The 20,299-nt window shown below is 42.8% G+C and overlaps 1 protein-coding gene across 1 annotated transcript in view; it reads left to right on the top strand.

Annotated features, from left to right (window-relative positions):
* glra1 (glycine receptor, alpha 1) overlaps window positions 1-16,528 on the top strand; it is a 79,015-nt gene extending 62,487 nt beyond the window's left edge. The window contains exons 9-11 of the mRNA XM_026331175.2: window positions 412-626; window positions 3,338-3,484; window positions 16,101-16,528. Of these exons, the coding sequence (XP_026186960.1) occupies window positions 412-626; window positions 3,338-3,484; window positions 16,101-16,385 (647 nt within the window). The 3' untranslated portion in view covers window positions 16,386-16,528. The remainder of the gene's footprint in view (window positions 1-411; window positions 627-3,337; window positions 3,485-16,100) is intronic.
* Window positions 16,529-20,299: the final 3,771 nt, after the last annotated feature.

Raw genomic sequence — 20,299 nt, 5'->3', positions numbered from 1 at the left:
ACTGGTTGAAGTTCAGGCAGCAACCAGCATTTCTATGATTCACAGTTTCTTTGTGTTGATTCATTGTTTTGTTTTTAATGTACTTTCCTGCTTAGATTAAATAATTTACAACAATAATAATTTACAATCTCTGTGTAGGCTGTCAGAACATGTTCATTCTTAAAACTACGAGGAGATTTTTTAATATCATACTAAAATCTTACTCTTTTAGAGTAAACATAACTTGGAAATACCTAAAAATGTGATGTTCATACTCCAGTTTGAATATAGTTTTAATGTTAACCAGAGTTTAGATTATAATAATCTCATTAGAATAATGATCATTTCTCTGTTTTCTCAACCAACCTCTTCCTGTTTGTTAAATTCACAACTTTCCTCCTCTGCTTCCTCCTTGTTTCCCCGCCCCTTCAGGTAAATTCACCTGTATCGAGGCTCGTTTCCACTTGGAGCGTCAGATGGGCTACTACCTGATCCAGATGTACATCCCCTCGCTGCTCATCGTCATCCTGTCCTGGGTTTCTTTCTGGATCAACATGGACGCCGCTCCTGCCCGGGTGGGTCTGGGGATCACCACCGTGCTGACCATGACCACACAGAGCTCCGGTTCCAGAGCCTCCCTGCCTAAGGTGAGGACAAATCAAACACCCCCTTTAAGACAACAGAAAGAGGGGAAAGGGTTTGAGGGGAGAGATAACTGGACCAGAAGGAAACACAGAAGAGGCTCAAGGAGACAAAGATGACAAATAAAATTCAAACACAGAATTGGTCAGTAGGATTGTTTAATTATGTCCTGGGAAGCTGTAATCCCAAAAACACACCCAAACTCACACACTGTGTTTGCTGACATTAGGTGCTTCATGCGCTCTAAAAATTGAACAAGTCAACCGTGACTCCTCCGCACTTCAGCTGTCACAACAATGATCACGCAGCACAGCTGAGCTTAGGTGGGCTCACTGCGCACACACACACACAAACATATGCACATCTGAGAGCGTGCACGTGTTCGATTGATGCCTCAGAGAAGTGCTGCGCCACGTCAGGCAGGGGAGGAAGTGACGAAGAGAGAAGAAGAGGAGGAACTGAAGGCGCTGTTTGAAGAACCTTCAGGGCAGATGAAGCCAAGATCCGAGTGTACACCAGCCGACCCCGAATCCTCGGCTCGCTGTGAACCTCAATGGGCGTCAGGGAGGAAAATATGTCACTGGGAAACACAACCAATCTTTCGTTTTAGTCCAACCCCATCTCCACTAAATTCTGCTCCTGCTTATTTTTATAACTATGTTTAATACTGACTGGAGGCTGCCACAGCAGAGACCAGAGTTCACTTCCACAGCCCGACTGTGGTTTCAACAACAAACCAATGTGGTTAGAGTCAGGGAGAGATGGTGGTTTAGTTTCAGTTTGATGTAAATAAACAAGTTTGTGCCTGGAGTCATCGTGAACGTTTCCTGAGACTCCTGAACGTGACACAGATGAGCATCTATGTTTACACAGATGTGGTGCATCAAATATTATGTTGGAAAACACAAATGTTGTTAGTGAACATTTTACAGACATAATCAGGATAATCTTTATGTTAGAACGGAAACAGACTGGTCACAATTCATTTTCTTTTAAAACACATTTGCTGTAGACTGATGCGACAGAGGGACAGTTCTTGAAGCACATAAATAATGTGTACTCTGATCTTATCACGGCAGCACTACGTTTGGTTTCAATGCCTGGTTTATTTAAGGCTTTTATTAAAGATTAAAGTGTTTGCATAATTCATTTAAAACAGTTTAGTAAACTGGTAAAAACCGGTGGCCCTGAAAATAAACAACAGTGATAATGAAAACGATTCTACACAGTTTAATGAAGCTCCCATTTTTATTTGTTATTTACTATGTAGGTGGTCTTCTTCTCTGGATATTGTCCTATGAATGATGAGTTTTGCTTTAACGCCCACACATTACTCAACTAGGCTTTTTTTACATTGTGTCTTTCATTTCCCAAAATGTTGAAATGTTAATTAATGTGAACAGGAGCAGCTGAACCACCACATGAAGAAACTTCAGTTCAACAGCTTTTCTGATTCTAACGAAGCTGTGAGAAGTAACAAAGCCACATTTTAGCAGTAGAGGACACATGATGTCCACTAGTTTGGGCTCTTGCCCTCAGCCTGCTGCCTTTACTTCACTTACATTTGCTTTCCCAGAATGCTTTTCAACCAGGAAAAGGCTGTTTCACATATTTAAAATTCCTTGAGTTCTTGCTGTTTATCTGTTTGTGTTTGCCTCATGTTCTACATTGGCTTTACTCCGAGAACCTGGTGCCAGTTTTAGAATTAAAAAAGAGAATCCAATAATAAATCCACATAATAAAAGCTTTTTATTGAAAGTTGAAAGATGGTTAGGGGGAAAATTAAGATTCAGCCTCTTCTGTTTGGAAGAGCTTTGAAAAACATTATGCTTTTGACTCTTAACTGTTTTTAAACCAGGTCACACAAAGGAAGACTGCTCTGGCCTCTGAAATCAGTTAGTTTAAATCTCATTTTTAACCTCGTGGGGTAATTTCAGAACGCTCTTTCTGCCTCCGTGCCCATAAAACCGAATGAACCAGTTGACCGTTTAAGCCTCCACAGCTCTGTGGGGGGATCCTTCAGGCAAACTGAAGATAAACGTTTTCATAACATCAGACTCTGCACAAACGAGCAGGAATTACAGTGAGGCCAAGCGGTGACAATGGGCATTGTGTGTTTGTGTAAAGTGATCTGAAGTCATAGCTTAATTGGATTTTAAACGGCTGATTGTAGGTTTGCTCTCAGTGCGACAGAACAGCCTCTCAGCCTGCACTGTGTAATTGTCTGTGATGGAGAGTTGTAATGACAGGCCGGGGTGAATGCACTTGAATAACGGTACTTGGTGGGCAGACAATGATCCAGCCAGACTTCATTTAGTCCTGAGTATCTGGACAGTCCTTACCCCGTCTTACTTCATACTGCACTCGTAGGTAAAAGCTGCAGAGGTTACACAGACTTTGTGCAAAGCGTCTCTTGTGGTCTGTGTTTTTTTTATGCAGGTGACAAACATTTACCTGTTCAACCAAAGTTACACCTGACTGGTGATTGTCAAACAAAACCTAAGAATCTGCAGGAACCAGGTGTCATGTCAGGTTCACACCTCATCAGGTCTTTTTCATGGCTGGTTGCTACAAACTATTTAGCTTTTTCTTGCATATTGACAATTTTTCTTTTAACATTCATCCTGTAGTGTGTAGAACTGTTTGTTCTTGCTCAAAAATTTCTGATGCAGTCACAACTTTCTAATGGTCCCTCGTCTTCTGTCCCCACGTCCAGGTGTCCTACGTAAAAGCCATCGATATCTGGATGGCCGTGTGTCTGCTGTTCGTGTTCTCGGCCCTGCTAGAGTACGCCGCCGTCAACTTCATTGCTCGCCAACACAAGGAGCTGCTGCGCTTCAGACGGAGGCGACGACACATGAAGGTGAACACACTGTCACATCTGCAACACAGTCATTTAGATTGGATCTTTATCTCCAGCAGTCGTTTGTGCTGAGATATCAGTTAAACGGAGGGTTTGTGTTCAGACATGCGATGGTATCCATGTGACAAAGTGTCTGATAACACAACATGAAACCAACCTTCGTGCTTTTTAAAGTAACACATCACTTTCAAAGATTTGATGCAAAGCCCGAGTTATAATTTGTGTTTGTCCCAAAGTCAAACATCTTTTTTTTATCAAACACTTTAATTCTCCTGGTTCATAATCCTCCATTTCTGCCCCCGACATTATCCATTATCCATTGGCTGCTTAAAAATGCAATAGCAAAGGACATGAGAGGCACATTTAGAGAAAATACTGTGACTTTAACATCAGTAAGATCAGTCTGTTTTTCCAGTAATCAAACACATACAGCTCTGTGTTCATACATGTACGAGCCTGGAATTCAACCAGAGCGGCTGCTGAAGAGAAACAAATAGTTTAAACCCACAAACCTGTTTTTTTCTTTTTTTGTAAGGATGAAAAGTCATACCTCTGTTGTGGAGTATCCTCTGCTGCCGGGCTGCCTCGTGCTTTTAACAGAATAAAAGATTTCAGCTTGTTAGGCGGTTGCCGAGCCAGAGTTTGGCACCGTAAACACCAGAACACAGTCTGGATAAAAATCCCTGCTCTCCTCCGGCCTCAGGCCTCCTGAAAAATTCAGCCCATGTCTGATACTAGCTTTGCTTAGTGCTCATCACCAGGCAGAGACACAGGACATCAATGTTTCATGGTTGGAGCATTGAGCATGATTAAAGACCGAGCCGCAGAGCAAACACAGACCACGCTCATCGTGGATTCACAGTGAAAAGAAGCAGCAAGAGGAAACAAAAGAGGAAACTTTTCCCTCGTTTCTCAAACTTTTAAGGTAAACGCATCATTTCCAACACGCTGTGATGAGAACACTACAGCACAACAGTGTTTCTGATTTATACTCCATGAAACATCTGTTCCGCTTTTCTAAGCTGAAACATGGTCAGTGTGGTCTGATTTTTGATAAGTTCATTTTCTCAACAGTCACTCCAGCAAAAAGTGGGTTTTCTTTTGAGGCTGAAGCTCAGATCAGTTGGACATTTGAGAAAGTCCCTTTATTAGCTACTCTGGAGCTTCTGATCATCCTGTGTTACTGTCAAAAAAACATTCACGGGTCCAGGTTTTCTCAGTAAGAACCTTTCGTCCATCTTGGATTAAAAGCTGAAGATTGAAATATGATCAAAAGCTCTAGAACAGCCAATAAACTCCTTTTAAATAGCTGCACATCTTGAGATCTTTAGCAAACAATAGTGTGTGTGTGTGTGTGTCTGTGTGTGTCTGTGTGTGTGTGTGTGTGTGTGTGTGTGTGTGTGTGTGTGTGTGTGTAGTGCATTAAGAACCACCCCTAGGCCTGGTAATTCAGTCCTTCTAGGTGGAAAGCAGCAGTATTTTAACCCTGGACTCTCATCAGTAGGTGTTACCTTTCTTACTTTTGACATTGCTGTGAAGTCAAAAACAAATACATCACCTCAAAAGCTCCTGAAATTTTTATTAGCTGTCTCCAAGCCTAAGAAGATTTCTTTTTAATGAAATGAAGATGAAGTGGAGACCTGAAACTATGTTCCTTCATTTAATTTCTCAGGACTGCTTTGGATATAGTTAGTAAACCTGACAAAGCACAATGTCAATTTTCCCCCAGAGGACTATGGAGATGTATCACTTTTTCTCCTTCCTCTTCTTTCTTTGGTTGGTTTTGTCTTTGAATCATTTAATCAATCAATTCTATCTGTCCGGCTGGATTTATCGGTCGCCGGCTGCTGTATCGAAGAAGGAATAAAGCTGTCGAGCCTGCAGGGAATATCGAAGTGCTGGTTGATTGTGAAACTAGTGGTTTGTGTGTTTGTGTGGGTGGAAAAAAAATGCAAACACCCACAAGAAAACCAAGAGTGAGCCTGCGGTAAACGGTCTGTGCAGAGCTTGATCTGTGTGTGTGTGTGTGTGTGTGTGCATTGTGGTGTTGCAGTGTTGTGTTTGTTTAGTGGCTGGGGCTGCTTGACTGAATCGGACATGTTGTAATGTGTGAGCATGTTCATGTGTTGGTGTATTTATGAGGACAGGAGGAAAAGGCACTTTCAGACCAGACGGTTTTTGGGACGACCCCTAGAACCACAAACAACCAGTAGGAACACTGAGGTGACGTCTAAGAACTACAATTATTCTCAGATTTTCTAAGAACGATGAAAAAATTCTCCCAGGCCAAAAATTCCCAAAGGTGCTGCAGAGCTTGACCACTGTGCCAGAAGTCTCAGTTTTCAGGGGTTGTAGTTGTTTCAGAAAGGGCAAGACTCCCCAAGATTTCACTAGAGAAGAGCTACGCTGGTTAGAAAAAGGAAAATGTCAACATTTACAATTGAAATCAAAGAAAAACTCTTCCTGCTCCTGAAGATCATGTCCAAAAGCTCCATTAACTGCTAAATAGAAAATACCAAATAACAGTTAGACGTCAGATTTCAGATTTGTTTCTGTTCTTTCATCTTGTTACTCATCAGATTTCTCTGGGGACATTTCTGAGACATTATTCAGCTCTTACATGACCACAGCATCATTCCCACTTAGAGGAATCGAGGAGGAAAATTAATTAGTCAGTACGTTCCCTTTAGTTGAGAATAACCTTCTTTCACATCAGTCTCGGTCAATAAAAGCATAGTAAGGAGAAGCAGCGGTGGTGGTGAGTTGGGGGAACATAAAAAAAAAAACCCTATAAATCCTAAATCCTGTTGTTGTAATCCTCACTCCCCTGAGCTGCGATGGGCAAGAGGTAGATTAGTGGTCCGGCTGCCTCTACACTTCCAGGTGAATCAGACAACGGCTTGTTTACCCGTTTCTAAGTCTCTCGACCCTCTCTCACCCCAAGAGCAGGAGGAGAGAGAGCGAGCTGGAGGACCGCGGGCTCAGGATTGACCCACATCTGGTGCAGCAAACCTTTGGAATATATATATATATATTTTTTTTTTTTTTTTCTTTTTCAGTGTTTATTTCTGCTTGTGTGATGAAAGCAGGGGGTGAATTTAGGCCACTGGTCTGTTACGTAATTTGAGTTTTGTTAATGAAAAAGCTCATCTGCTCAGCTGAGGTACTGAGTTTCAAGCTGACAGTGTTTTTGTTATGAAGGAACCCTTATCAGTGTTCTGTCATCATTTACCATAGAACTGCTCAGATCAGGTTCTGGGGTTTTATGTAACAGGATTTTTTGGAGGTTTTGTCTCATGTTGTAGCTGCAGGTGAATTTAGAACAAAAGCTGAGCTGTTTCATTTCACCTCAAATGTTCTGATCATTACATGTGTCTGTTTGTTTTGTGTGCCAGGGATTTTCTATCAGTAGCATGTAGAGGCTAAAAAAAAGAATTATAGCACAGTCAGGCATCAACCACGAGGATCTGAGAGCTGCAGAACCAGTGACATCTTTAAATCACTTTGTAAAGCTTGTCCTTTTCAAAGGATCCTGCTATAATTAGCACCGTTTCTCACTGTTATCTGGAGTTACTTCCTTTTATTATATTTAATTTTAGTTCTTTGTGTTGCACTCCTGTTCAAACAGGTCACACTTTGTGACTCTGAAAAGTGCAGTATGAATAAAGTTACTATAATTATTACAGGATGAAAAAAGTCAAGAAGCAGGATGAATAGAGTTTATTAAAAGTCTAAATCTAAAACTGACATTTCACATATAGAAAATAACAAACCAGGTACAATAAATTATTCCAGTCTGTAACGTCAGTAATTAGCCATATGTTTACCTGCAGGGGCCTTGTTTTGTTGTTTCATAAATTAGAACAGGACTTACTTATATTATATGGTGTTAATTAAAACACATCAGCCCTTTACGGCTCATAAAGCACAGGGTTAACTTTAGATTTACCACCAGTATTCCAGTAAAACGAGTATTATTATTATTACCTTTATGTCATTAGTGCAGTATTATCTGTGATTTTAATGAGCAGGATTTTAATATTTTAAAATCTCATCACCTTTTCTGTATAAAAAACCTGAAACATGTCAACTACAGCAACCGGCGAGTCAATCAGAGGTAAAAATCATAATATTTCCCTCTGAAAAGTAGTGGATCAAAACTGTACTTTACTTAAATATACTTAATAATTTCCACCGCTGGTAAACAAACTACTCATCTTTTGACAGCTGCAAACAAAGGGGCTTTAGGGAATCTTTTGTGTTTTCAAGTACTACCCTCCAAAACTACAAGGACGTCTAAGGGCACTAAGGAAACCCAGAGAAATTTGAGGTATTTGCATTTGAAATAGGATTTTGCCAGGAGCCTTGCATAATGTGATCCAATGGAGGAATCACTTAAAGTGAAAAACAGTGCAGATTTAAATTCAGCTCCTCAGGTCTTTTTACTTTTCACAAGCAAAAGAAAAAAAGTTGGAGTAAAATTCATTATTAAAAGTATGAGCACCCTCAATAAGATCGTCACCATTAATCCTGACTGCTCAGCTATGAAATAAATCCAGTCATACTGAAACCACAGTGACACAGTCAGAGAAAGAGGCAGTCCGTGGCCATCACACATTCTTAATTAACCTTCTGGCCAGTCCTTCTAATGTGAGTTTAATGTGATCCGCAGCCCTCTATTACGGCTCTGAGAGGGCTATCAGTCAGGTTTCAGCTCACTGCAGAGGCCTGCAGCGTGGAGAAACCACGGCTGTCCGCTGCCTACTCACCTCTCTTTTCCAGGAACAAAGGAAAAGGAGGAGACAGAGGAGGTGGAGGCAGCACAGCTCAGTCACAGGGCATCTTTTATTTCCCACTGAATTATAGCTCAGTATACTGAGGAATTAAAGTCATATTTGATGAATCTACAGTACAAACAATTAACATCCAGTGCTGTTTACTGCCACAGCAAGAAGTGGACTGTTTATGTAGCATAATGGAAAGTAAGTGTGGAGTGTCAATCACCACATGTGCTTCACATTTACTCCCACAGTCCAAACACATGCAGGTCAGGATTAGGGTCTGAACCCAGGTGGACCCGGGGCCTTTCTGTGTGGAGTCTGCATGTTGTCCCTGTGTCTGTGTGGGTTTTCTCCTCCCACAGTCCAAACACATGCAGGTCAGGATTAGGGTCTGAACCCAGGTGGACCCGGGGCCTTTCTGTGTGGAGTCTGCATGTTGTCCCTGTGTCTGTGTGGGTTTTCTCCTCCCACAGTCCAAACACATGCAGGTCAGGATTAGGGTCTGAACCCAGGTGGACCCGGGGCCTTTCTGTGTGGAGTCTGCATGTTGTCCCTGTGTCTGTGTGGGTTTTCTCCTCCCACAGTCCAAACACATGCAGGTCAGGATTAGGGTCTGAACCCAGGTGGACCCGGGGCCTTTCTGTGTGGAGTCTGCATGTTGTCCCTGTGTCTGTGTGGGTTTTCTCCTCCCACAGTCCAAACACATGCAGGTCAGGATTAGGGTCTGAACCCAGGTGGACCCGGGGCCTTTCTGTGTGGAGTCTGCATGTTGTCCCTGTGTCTGTGTGGGTTTTCTCCTCCCACAGTCCAAACACATGCAGGTCAGGATTAGGGTCTGAACCCAGGTGGACCCGGGGCCTTTCTGTGTGGAGTCTGCATGTTGTCCCTGTGTCTGTGTGGGTTTTCTCCTCCCACAGTCCAAACACATGCAGGTCAGGATTAGGGTCTGAACCCAGGTGGACCCGGGGCCTTTCTGTGTGGAGTCTGCATGTTGTCCCTGTGTCTGTGTGGGTTTTCTCCTCCCACAGTCTAAACACATGCAGGTTCGGTTGGTTGCTGTGACTGTGAGTGTCAGTCCTTTGATAGTCTTCAAGCAGTTTGCTGAATCAGTTTGTTTGCCATAACCACTATGTTCCAGTAATTTTGGCTGTGCCAGGTTTTGCTAAAAAAACAGTCCCAGTTCTTGATGTACCCGTGAACAAGACTCTGTGAGAACATATTTAAATTGGCTGCAGGGTTTTGCAGAAACAACATTTGTCAAACAGAAGCAATTAACAGCATCTAGCAGCTTTATTCAGCTTCGCCCCTTCAACGGGACGACCGGCTCAACCTGGACAAAAGGTGTGATGGTCAGACACAGGCACTGCTCCAGGGGTCCCCTGGTCCAGCAGCTACAGTGTGAGCACAACAGGTTTTGTGAGAAAATGAATGTGTTACTCTTTCACAACATCTTGCTACTAGAACGGACTTTTCTCTCATAGTTTAATATATGTGGGCATTTTCAAATTCCCAAGAAAAACATAAGGGTCAGATTGGATCTGGACTTTGATCCACACCTGGGTGTAGAAGCTCTTACCAGGACATTTTGTGGTGCACAGCTGAAAACTTTTCTTCACCAAGAAGGGAAACACAAACAGGACAAACCAGACAATGTGTTGGCATTAGCAACATCATGTGTACACACAGTTTTGTGGGAATTTCCTCACATCTTCAATTTCCTAGTTGACTGACTTGTGATGGGAGGATGGGATCAGAGCAGGGTTTCCCTGGAAGCTTTGTTTACTGTGATCACATGGCTCCAGAGACGCAGCTGAGTACACTGAGAAGTCTCTTTAATGTAAGTGAAGAATGTCCTTGAGGGTTTCATGGGTAATATGCTCTTTAAAGGATATATATATACTGTATGTATATAAATATATATATATATATATGTTGACTGTGCTGATGGTTTCCCGATAAGCTAGACCATTGCTTCCAGAAACCACAGAAGTGAAAATATGTTCTATAAGACTGAAGGAAACAGATGACCAGACCAGTTCTGTGGTTTCTGGAACCAATAGCGTTGCTTGTCGGGAAACCGCCGGCACAGTCACAAAATGTCTGATCCATTCGATTCAGTGGCTGAAATGGTCTGATACGTAAAAGTCTGTACCATCCTCTCTTTGACGTGAAAACAGTGTTGGACATGAAGCTGTCGTTGCAGTGCGGGGAGCTGCAGCTGCAGCAGCAGTTGGAGGAGTCCCAGTTGTGCTGATTTCTGTGGTTTCTGCCCTGATGCTTTATTGATTCATTAGTGACATTGATAGTCCTGAGAGAACGAGACAGAGAGAGAGAAAGAGCGAGAGCAATTGGACTGTGGCTACCTGCTTCAGAAGCCTGTCTAATTAGAAAGACAGAGCGAGAAGGCAAGCAGACAGATACTGCAGCCTAGAGAGAGGGAAGAGAGGCTGAGCGAGTGTGGAGGAGGAGTCACATCCCCTCCTGCTGGGGGAGCCAAGCAACTGCACAGGGATCAGATCAATAGCGTCACTGATCCTTGAAGGATAGGCCCGCCTGGCAGCAGCTCACTTGTTTAACACAGACAGGCTCTTCAGACTGGAAAAGAGAGAGGCTCTTTAGAAATCAAAAGGAAGTCGAACATTACTGCCTCTTGTCTCATTTCAATCAGGACTGTTTTCAGTCTGTGCTGTTTCTGCACTTGCAGAATGCAAATGAGTATTTTTAGATCAGGACTTTAATTCAGATACACTCCTTGTGAGGAGCTGTGGCGTGCGATCCCTGAAGCCCCATGCATCAAAAGTAACTGCCCTATAGTATAAATCCACTGTCATAGGGAAAATGTACATGAAACCATGTTTTATATCGCCTCAAGGCAGAAAGCTACTAAAGCCAGATCACTATCTGCTCCTCTTTCACCTCAACAAGATGAGGAGAGAAATCAGAGCGATGATAGAGCCTTGAGACGCCCCCCCCCCCGCCTCTGTTTTTGGCTCCCAGCCTTCTGGGACAAGTGGCCTGTGGGACCCCACAGACACGGTCCTGCTGTTTAGCAATGACAGCACCTTATTAGGGGAAACTGACTTTCTGATTGATCAGCTATAATCAGCTCATTAGCTGTGATTAGGTGTTTTCTACGTGCCGGTTCGCTCTAAATGCCTTGATCTCACAGGCCGTTCGGCAGCTTTGAGGACACAGTCAGATAAGACGGCGCAGGGATTAAGAGGCCTAAAACACAGGCAGAGAGATCAGCGATTTCTGCAGGCTGATCTCCAGTCAGCTGTGAAGTAGCACGCAACACTTACTGTTTTCTGATTAGAAGATGTGTACAAGCCACTGTAGAGGAAGTCCCTGACTTTCTTCATCCAGCATGTGCGTCTTTCTGCTGTTCACTGTGCAGATAAGACACTTTATTCACATCATGTCATCACGGAAACAGTCATAAACACACGTGTGTGATTACATGTCTGCCACGGTTTCTTTTTGCACAAAGCTTACTTAGGTTTGGAGAAAAGACTGTGGGTGGTGTTTGAGTACCTTCACTGTCATAGCTGCAGTTGTGGAAGACTCAGAGGAATCAAACACCAGTTCCAAATCTCCATCGTGCAGATTTGTATGTTAACGTTCAGAGTTATGTGGCTCCCTGCTGGGTAATAAAGACTTCGACCTCTTGCACTTACGATGCTCTCAGAAACCACCAGACAAGAGAAAACATAGTAAAAAAACAAAAGGTCGACCTCCAGGACGCAAGGCTTTAATGCAAGTGTGCAGTAATAGACACAGTCAGTAGCTGTACGGTGTAAATAAGATGTTTTGAAATTGATACTGATCTAAAGTGACATGTGAACCACATACAGATTAATTATAAGAGATTAAAAACATGACTCAGCACTAAATATGAATGAGAACTATGATTTGAAGAAAATGTGAGTGTTTCTGTGAAAGGACAACTAGAAGTAACATTTATTTATTTATTTATTTATTTACACTTATTTTATTTGTTCATGATTTTCTCATGTCAAGACATTTAATAAAATGTAAGACAACAAATGCAACATAACAGAAATGCTGTTCAAAAATAATGTCAGGTCAGCTCCTAAGATTTATACTAATTGCTCTGATAACAAGCAGCTATAATGGGGCATTACGTTTTAAAGGGCAGATTCAAAGCATGAAGATGAAGGTGTCCTCTTGAAATGTTATTCAGATCAAACACTGTACATGAATGAGGAAGGGCGGAGAAGAGACCAGTGCAGCAGATCATGAGGATCATCATTCCAGGTCAGCAGCTTGATGAGCGCGAGACATTAACACTCTGAGCTTTGATGCAGCAGGGACTCTGTGTTCTCCATCAGAAAACCCAACTTTAAGTCACAGACAGATAAATAATCCTGCAAGCAGCTGCAACAGTGGAAGTATATTTCTTTAGACCCACATCTACTTAAATATTCCTCTCAGCTGCACAGAAACCACTCACCGCTGACAGATTGATATTGAAATGTCCTAAAAAGCCTCAAATGGCCTTAATCGAGGAGAGAGGCAGAGGGGAGACAGGGAGACGAGGGCGGAGGACGGTATGAGATGAATCCACTAGAAAATAGATCAGCAAATGCAAATGTATAATAAATTTCCTTCCCCGGAGCTCAGCGGGAATTGCTTCTGGGGGGGAATCAAAGTGGAGCACGGGCCAAGGAATTCCTCTTGCGGCTGGTTTCAGGAGAGACTGATGCAGGCGTTAGTCGTGGCTGACACCTTTCTGCATTGTGTTTTATGTAAATGTGGGTCTCTAAAACAAGTATCCAAGGGCAATATTTGCAGAGGAGATGGCAGAGGATAGCAGGCCTGACGCAGTTTGCTTTCTGCTTCCTGCTAATCTGCTCGATTAATCACATCAGCCGAGGCCGAGATATAAATGCTTCAATCAGGAGAAGAAAGCATGATGGACGAGCACCTTCCTCTTCCCTCCATCGCTCTGGCTCCTGTTTGCAGCTGGGTTGTTTTTTGGGGTTTTTTTTTTTTCAAACTCTCTCATCTCTTCTTTAAAATGTCCATTATCTTTTGGTTTTTTTATCATCTCTGCTTTTTTTTCTTACTGTCTGGATTTGTGGTTCTCCTTCTCTCTACTTCCTTCTCTTTTCCCAGCCTCTCTCACCTCGTTCATCCTGGTCCTTTTCTCTTCTGTGCTTCTTCATCACTCTGGGACCTTATAGCAAAAGGCTCTTACACATCGGGAGGAGAAAGTATTTACATGTATTTGAAAAGGGCAGGTGGATAAACAGGGTCAGCAGACAGGAGAACTGCTCAGACATCACAGTTTTCAATAGTGAAGACGTCTGTGGCTCTTTCACGGGGATCGATTGTGGCTTGTTTTTCATGGTTCAGCTCTCAGGTCACCGTCTTATCCACCAAAACGTTTCTTCCTGTTCTTCACTGATTTTGCCGGAAAATTGGTTTGAATAGACAAAGATTGTTGTTAAAACATTAATGGCTTTATTGTATGTTAAATGAATCCCACACTGAAGACATTATTATACATCAAACCTTACATTTAATAGAGCCAGTGTGTGAAGTTAGAATAGAAGCAGCCACTACATGATGCTGCCCCATCATGATGCACTGGGATTGATAGTATTTATCATTTCAAGTACTTGTTCCCACAGGCTGCGAGCTGCATGTGCACTGGTGCAGAACTTAAGAACCAGTACACTCATGTTAAATGTAGTCCCAGGTATCAGTCTGGTTTATGGAGCCTCATGAAAGTTTGCCAGCTGCTGCCAGACAGAAGCAACAAGCTGAATCCAGTCACAGGTGAAAGCAGAGCAGTGTGGAAGGTGTGCTTGTTGTTGATCGCTATGGAAGGTGTGATCTGTGTGAATGTGCCAGGAAGGACAGACGATAATGAGACGATGGACAGAAGAAAGAAAACTCATGAAGCAGCACCCTAAAAAAAAAGACTGCACTCTTGTCCAACCCAAAGGGCAAATTTTCATTCCTCCCACTGTTTATCTCCTCTGTCCTCCACCCATCAATCCATCCGTTAATGGAGGAAACTTCTTATTAGGCCTGACAGTAAATAATCACCTGTGCCACCCAGGGGTGCAGGTCTGGTTTCAGTCAAGGGGGGGTCCTCTGGCATTAAAAGGGCTTGTTCCTTTCCCTTATTGTTCTCCTCCTCCTATCTTTCTTTTCCTCATGACTCCTCCTCCCCCTGGTCCCTCCTTTGTCCTCCTGATTGCGCCTCCTCCTCACGTCCCTCCACCCTCCACATTAATCACATGGCAGGGAGAATAAAGCAGAGCATCTGTAATAGTTTAGCAGCATCACTGAAGGACGGACAGAGGTCGGCTAGCAGCACAGCTAATGTGAAGGCACCCGGGGTGTGTGTGTGTGTGTGTGTGTGTGTGTATGTACATGCATTAACAGTAATAGATGGGTTGGGGTGGATGCAGGGAAAGAATGGGGGCATCAGACACTAAAAATGGACACTAGCTTTTGGTCTAACGTACGTTCACGTCTATAGAAGCACATATCAGTGTTAGACACACCAGCACACACACACTGGCCCATTTTACCCATTTGATCTGACTGTAAGACATTTGTATCAGTCATGATGCTGTTTTATTGATTTATATTTGTAATTATCGGCCAACCGACGATTCCTTCAGCCTCTTTCCCCCTGCTGGTCTAACGGAGCAGGAGAGTGGAGCCGCCTGTATTTATTGGCTGGTTGATTTGTTGTTGCTGCAGAGGTTTTGCGTCAGTCGTTAAGTTCTCCTGCTGCCAACCGTTTCTCCTGCTTCCCTCCCGAACACAAAATGCTGATTTTTTTTTTTTCTTACCCAGAATGCAGTGGGTAGGTCGTTGGAGCATTTGTTATTTTCCTAGTTTCCACACAGATACACAGCCACAGTGTCTCTCAGCCCATTGCAGTGTTGTGTTGTAGTCTGTGAGCCAGATAAGGAAGTCACTGTGTCTCCTGTAATGAAAAGGCAGGGTGACGGTGCAGATAGGAGTTTCAATATCTCGCGGTGCTCGGGTGAAAACCTAGTGCACACGCCGTAACCTTGAGGTACAGTGCACGTCAATCAGTTCGACCCAGCCAGACCAGCTCACGCCCCTTGACGGCCGAGATAAACACGCTGTGGGTTTGGCTTCAGCTGATTGATGACTTTTACAGAGACGAGATACCAGCTCAGTCTCAGGACTGGACGTAGTGGGCTCGTAATTTCTGGATCCACGGTTTAGGGCTTTTCTGAGCAGGTCTGAATGGTGCTGCTGCTGCTCTTCATGCAGATACATGTGACTGTAGTTAACTGGTCGCTTTAAATAGCTGTATGTCACCTGACCAGGTGAAGGTGTGTACGCACAATAGAGCACAAAAATCTAAATATCTTAAACACCCAGATATTGTTTAAATGATAAATGCTAGTGCTGCTTGGATCCACATTGAATCCAGTCTAATCCATTAGTGAAGCTAAACCAAATGATGTTATAGTGAGACGGGACACAGGGACAGAAATAATAATAATACTAGCTTTATTTCTATAGAAGCTCTCCAAACAAACCAAAACACGAAGGACAGAGGCTGAAAATATCAACGCAAATCCAGCCTCAGATTTTTAATATAATTCAATCAAATGATTTTTCTCATCATGTTTCATTTTCACTTCATGCCGTCTGTTGTATAAACCTCTCTGTGATTACCTGATGTGAAAATGAACAGATCTCTAACACTCACACACCTTCAACACTTCTATTAACACACAAACACACACACACCTCCAACAGTAACGTCTTTCTCTGGTTCCTAACAGCCTGAGTCTTGGCCTGTGTTGCAGGAGGATGAGACGGGCGAGGGGCGCTTCAGCTTCCCCGGCTACGGCATGGGCCCCGCCTGCCTGCAGGCCAAGGACGGCATGGCCATCAAGGGCAACAACAACAACGCCCCGGCCTCGGCTGCGCCCGAGAAGAGCATCGAGGAGATGAAGAAGCTGTTCATCAGCAGGGCCAAACGCATTGACACAGTGTCCCGCGTGGCCTTCCCGCTCGTCTTCCTCATTTTTAACATTTTCTACTGGATCATTTACAAGATCATCCGCAGCGAAGACATCCACAAGCAGTAGTTGAGAGGAGGAGGAGGAGGAGAGTGAACACAGAGCGAAGACGAGAAACAAAGAGCGAAGGAAACAGAAATGACTTCAATGGGAGATGTCATTGCCCCCTTTTTCACGCTGACCACGCCTCCTTCCCTTGTCCTTGTCCTTCATCCTCTTCCAGGATAAGTTGCTTTTTGTGGCGATCGCTCTCTCGGCCCTACCCGACCCCAGTAACAGTTTGCTTTCTTTCCCCTTTATTCTCCTCCCCTGCCCCAAGTCCCAGCCCTGCCCCTTTACACCTCCTGATTAATCTGGACCAGTGCAATAGCAATGCAGTAAAATGCATGATATATGAATGTGGCAATATATTAAAGAAAAGATGACAAATGACGAAGTAAACAGACTTTTGCAGGCACGCTCAACACACTCAGTGGGAGTGGACGGACTGGAGCGACAGGAGACGATCGACTGAGAGTCTTTATTTGATTTTAGGTCTTTTTTGTGTGTGAAGACAGATATATAATTCTATATGAAAAAGTGATGTGGGGACAGGGTGGGGGTGTGCAAAAAGCATACAGCAGTGTAATATACTTATATATCTATCATAAATGGGAAAAAAATGAACTCGCAGGCATCGGCAATGAAGGATTTTTCACCAAAAAAAGGAAGGAAGGTGGATCGGTGCTTCCATGAAACAAAGCGATGCAAGGATCACGCTTTCTATATATCTAGATTTGCTTCAAACGTGTATTGCAAGCAGTCGTCAACGCTTTTTCTCCTCCCCCCACCCCCCTCCCTCGCCGCCGCCGCCATGAAACCTTGAACTGGGGAGACGCTTGAGGTTTGTGGCTGCTGCGGTCAGTCACCTGACTGGACAAAAACAAGAAGAAGTCAACAAAAAAAAAAAAAACCACAAACGCTGGAGGTACAGTGCTGAAGATTATGAGACAAAATATCTCATTTTCTGTGGTCGTGTTCCTCTACCTGTCCTTAATTTATTTCTTATGGCATTTGTTGTTGTTTTTTTAGTTTGTTTAATGTGCCAATGAAACATGTCGCTTGTGGCCGTGCAGCGCTCTGCAGCTTCAGCCTTTTTATCAAGGGGAAGGGGAGCTGTGACTTTGATCTGCGACCCCTCACGTGCTTCTTCTGGGTTTTTTAATCCTTGAGATACAAACGTTGTTTTCATCGACTGCAGAAAGAGCAAATTGATCCTGGACAGAATAAAACAGATCCTCCTTTGCTGTCCTTGTTGTGTTCACTGGCACTGAAACATAGTTTACGTCTCGTTAGTGCTTCCTTGCTTTGACCCCACCCCTCCCGTCCCCAGCTTAGAGGACATATGTAATTAAACTCTACAGATTATAACACCTGCTGTACCTTAATTAACGCTATTTCCATCTCACTCTCATGCACCGACTGTAGCTGCAAACGTCTTGATTTGTGAAAAGCGCCGCCAACATCCTCCTGCAGTGTAGCGACAGGCCCCGTTTTGTCTGAGCCATGTTGGAGGGGAACTGATCATTCAGCAAAACAGTTGGTTTGATGATTTTTTTATTTATTTTTTTTTCGTTTGCTTTGCACCGGGCTTCTCTATGCAACGATCAGTATATGCAATTATGATTTTTCCTTTGCTTTAGCTCCTCCATCTCTACACCGTCACCGGTTATTCCCTGGTTCGTTCACCCGTCTGTTGAGTCTTCTTGGTGAAGATGGAAGGAAAGAGGATGAAGTGATGAAACGATAAACATAAGTGGCAGCCTGAGATAGAACAGATCGCTCTAACCAAACCTTGGATAGGTACAGGTCTTTTTTCTGTTTCTGTATGAATGGTTGTTTTGTATTTTTCCTCTGTCTGCAACATTCACTCAGAATATCCCAAAGTGCTTCTTTACTCTTTTATTTACAGAAACGTTTCAATGTGACAGGAGCAAAAGTGAAATTTCCAGTTTTGTAGCAAAACAAAGCTAAAAGTGAATAATTGGTATTTAGTTTCCTGCTGTTGTTTCTCACTGCATGTTTGTCTTTGGAATGAGTTTGTTCAGGACGAGTGTTTCAGAGATCTGCAGTGTTTTCTGTCTCCTTTCACACCAAACTCTTTGAGAATACACCTCTTGGCTTTCTGTCCAAGACTTTGGTCAGAAGACTGTGTTGAATATTAGCTTAGCATCACTGCTTCTACATTTTGGTTTATGTACCTAACATATGTTCATGAGGGGACTGGGAGCTGAAGAAAGAATTATTCCCCCACACAGAAAGGGAATAATTCTGTTTTCCAAAATGTTGAAGTGTAGTATTTAGTATTTATCAGTCCACTGCAGCTGTGTCTGTGAAAAATCACCTCAGTCACACAGAGTCCAGACTTGAAAATGAAACAATCCACTGGACTTTGTCAAAACTGCTGATTTCACACTTCAGGCAAACTAACTCGAGCCTTTATCGAGGAAAAAGCCTCCTAGATAAGGACATTGAACCATCATAGTAATAATAATAATACTGAGTGTTTTATTTCAAACTGTCGTCCTTAAACGTCCAGAAAAACCATTTCTCTAAAAAAAATGTCTGCTTGGTTCTGACAGAAACCCAAAGGTTTTTTTTGTGTGTTTCACATAGTTGCCATTGCTTCCTGTTGCTGTCCATGCACTATGAAACATCTTCAGTAATTCATTTCCACATGCAGTGTTGGGTTTTTCTAATTTAACATCACTTACACATGTAGCGTATTTTGATATGGAACATTTTCCTCTGGGTGGTTTTATTGTGTGTGTGTTTTTTTTTTTTTTAAAGAAATCAGTTTATTTTTTTTACTTATTCTTTGATAAGTCAAATATTTTAATCCTTATCCACTATGGTTTTATTGTGTGTTTTTTGTAGTACATTCAGAGGTTTTTTTTACATTTACTGGTTAGTACAGATGAGAAGAAACTGATTTTACTGTGTGTCACTGTGTGTTCAGGAGATATTTGTCATTTGTTTCACGCCGTTACATATTTAATACTGATGTTCTGTGATTTAGTTATATTCCAGCAGCTTTAAAGTGGAAGTGCCATAGAATATGCTTCAGCTCAGAAACTATGCATTTCACTGCCAGGCACTGTGGTTTAACACGTTTCAAGGCCGTGATCAGCCAGGAGGCGCTTTCTGTTTGTCGCGTGTCCTGCTGCCATTTTGGACCTTCCCTTCCACAACGACGGGCTCAGACCAGGACAAATTAACAACTGTGCTGTGATTTAAATGCAATGCATCCTGGGAAATATCAGCGAATAAGCTAACAACACTTTCATTGGTTTGACGAGTTAAGTTAGTGATTAAACAGTTTGAACCTAAAAATGACAAACTTTTCTAATTATACGAGTCAATGAAAGTTGTTTTTCTGCATTAAGGAACAAGGGAACACAAAATGATTTGAAATGCTGATACTAATACTAGTGTAGTAATATCAACTCTGACTTATGATTCGTATGTAGAAGAGACGCAGCAGAGCATTAGGTCCTGTAGTCCACCAAACCAATCATGACGTTTACTTCCAGCTGAGAGAAATAAATTCTGCCTTTGCTCCGTGATCTTTCTTCCACATAAGCACCGGAGACAAAGTTGGACCAAAAAGCCCAAACTGGCTGAAATGAGCTGGTTAGTAAGAGGATAGTCACAGTAAACTGGTCAAACAGCTGGATCACATGCTGTTTAAAAGAAGCTGCAGATTCAAAATCAATAAGTTCTCTTTACCTAATCATAGCAGGCAGATATAATATCTGTTTCATGTAATGTTATTGCTATAGCACATCACTAAAGCAGAAAGATTTTCATTCTGACGTCAACAAGACGATCTACTTCATTTTACCAAAGGCAGCTGGATAGAGGTGGTTTCTTACGATATAAATGTTTCTGAACAAAAATCGATTTGTTGACTTTGAAACTGCAAAACCTAAAGTGCCATTTGG

The sequence above is a fragment of the Mastacembelus armatus genome, chromosome 10 (assembly GCF_900324485.2).
Source record: "Mastacembelus armatus chromosome 10, fMasArm1.2, whole genome shotgun sequence".
In the NCBI taxonomy this organism is placed as follows: domain Eukaryota; kingdom Metazoa; phylum Chordata; class Actinopteri; order Synbranchiformes; family Mastacembelidae; genus Mastacembelus; species Mastacembelus armatus.
This window is presented reverse-complemented; position numbering and strand designations above follow the sequence as displayed.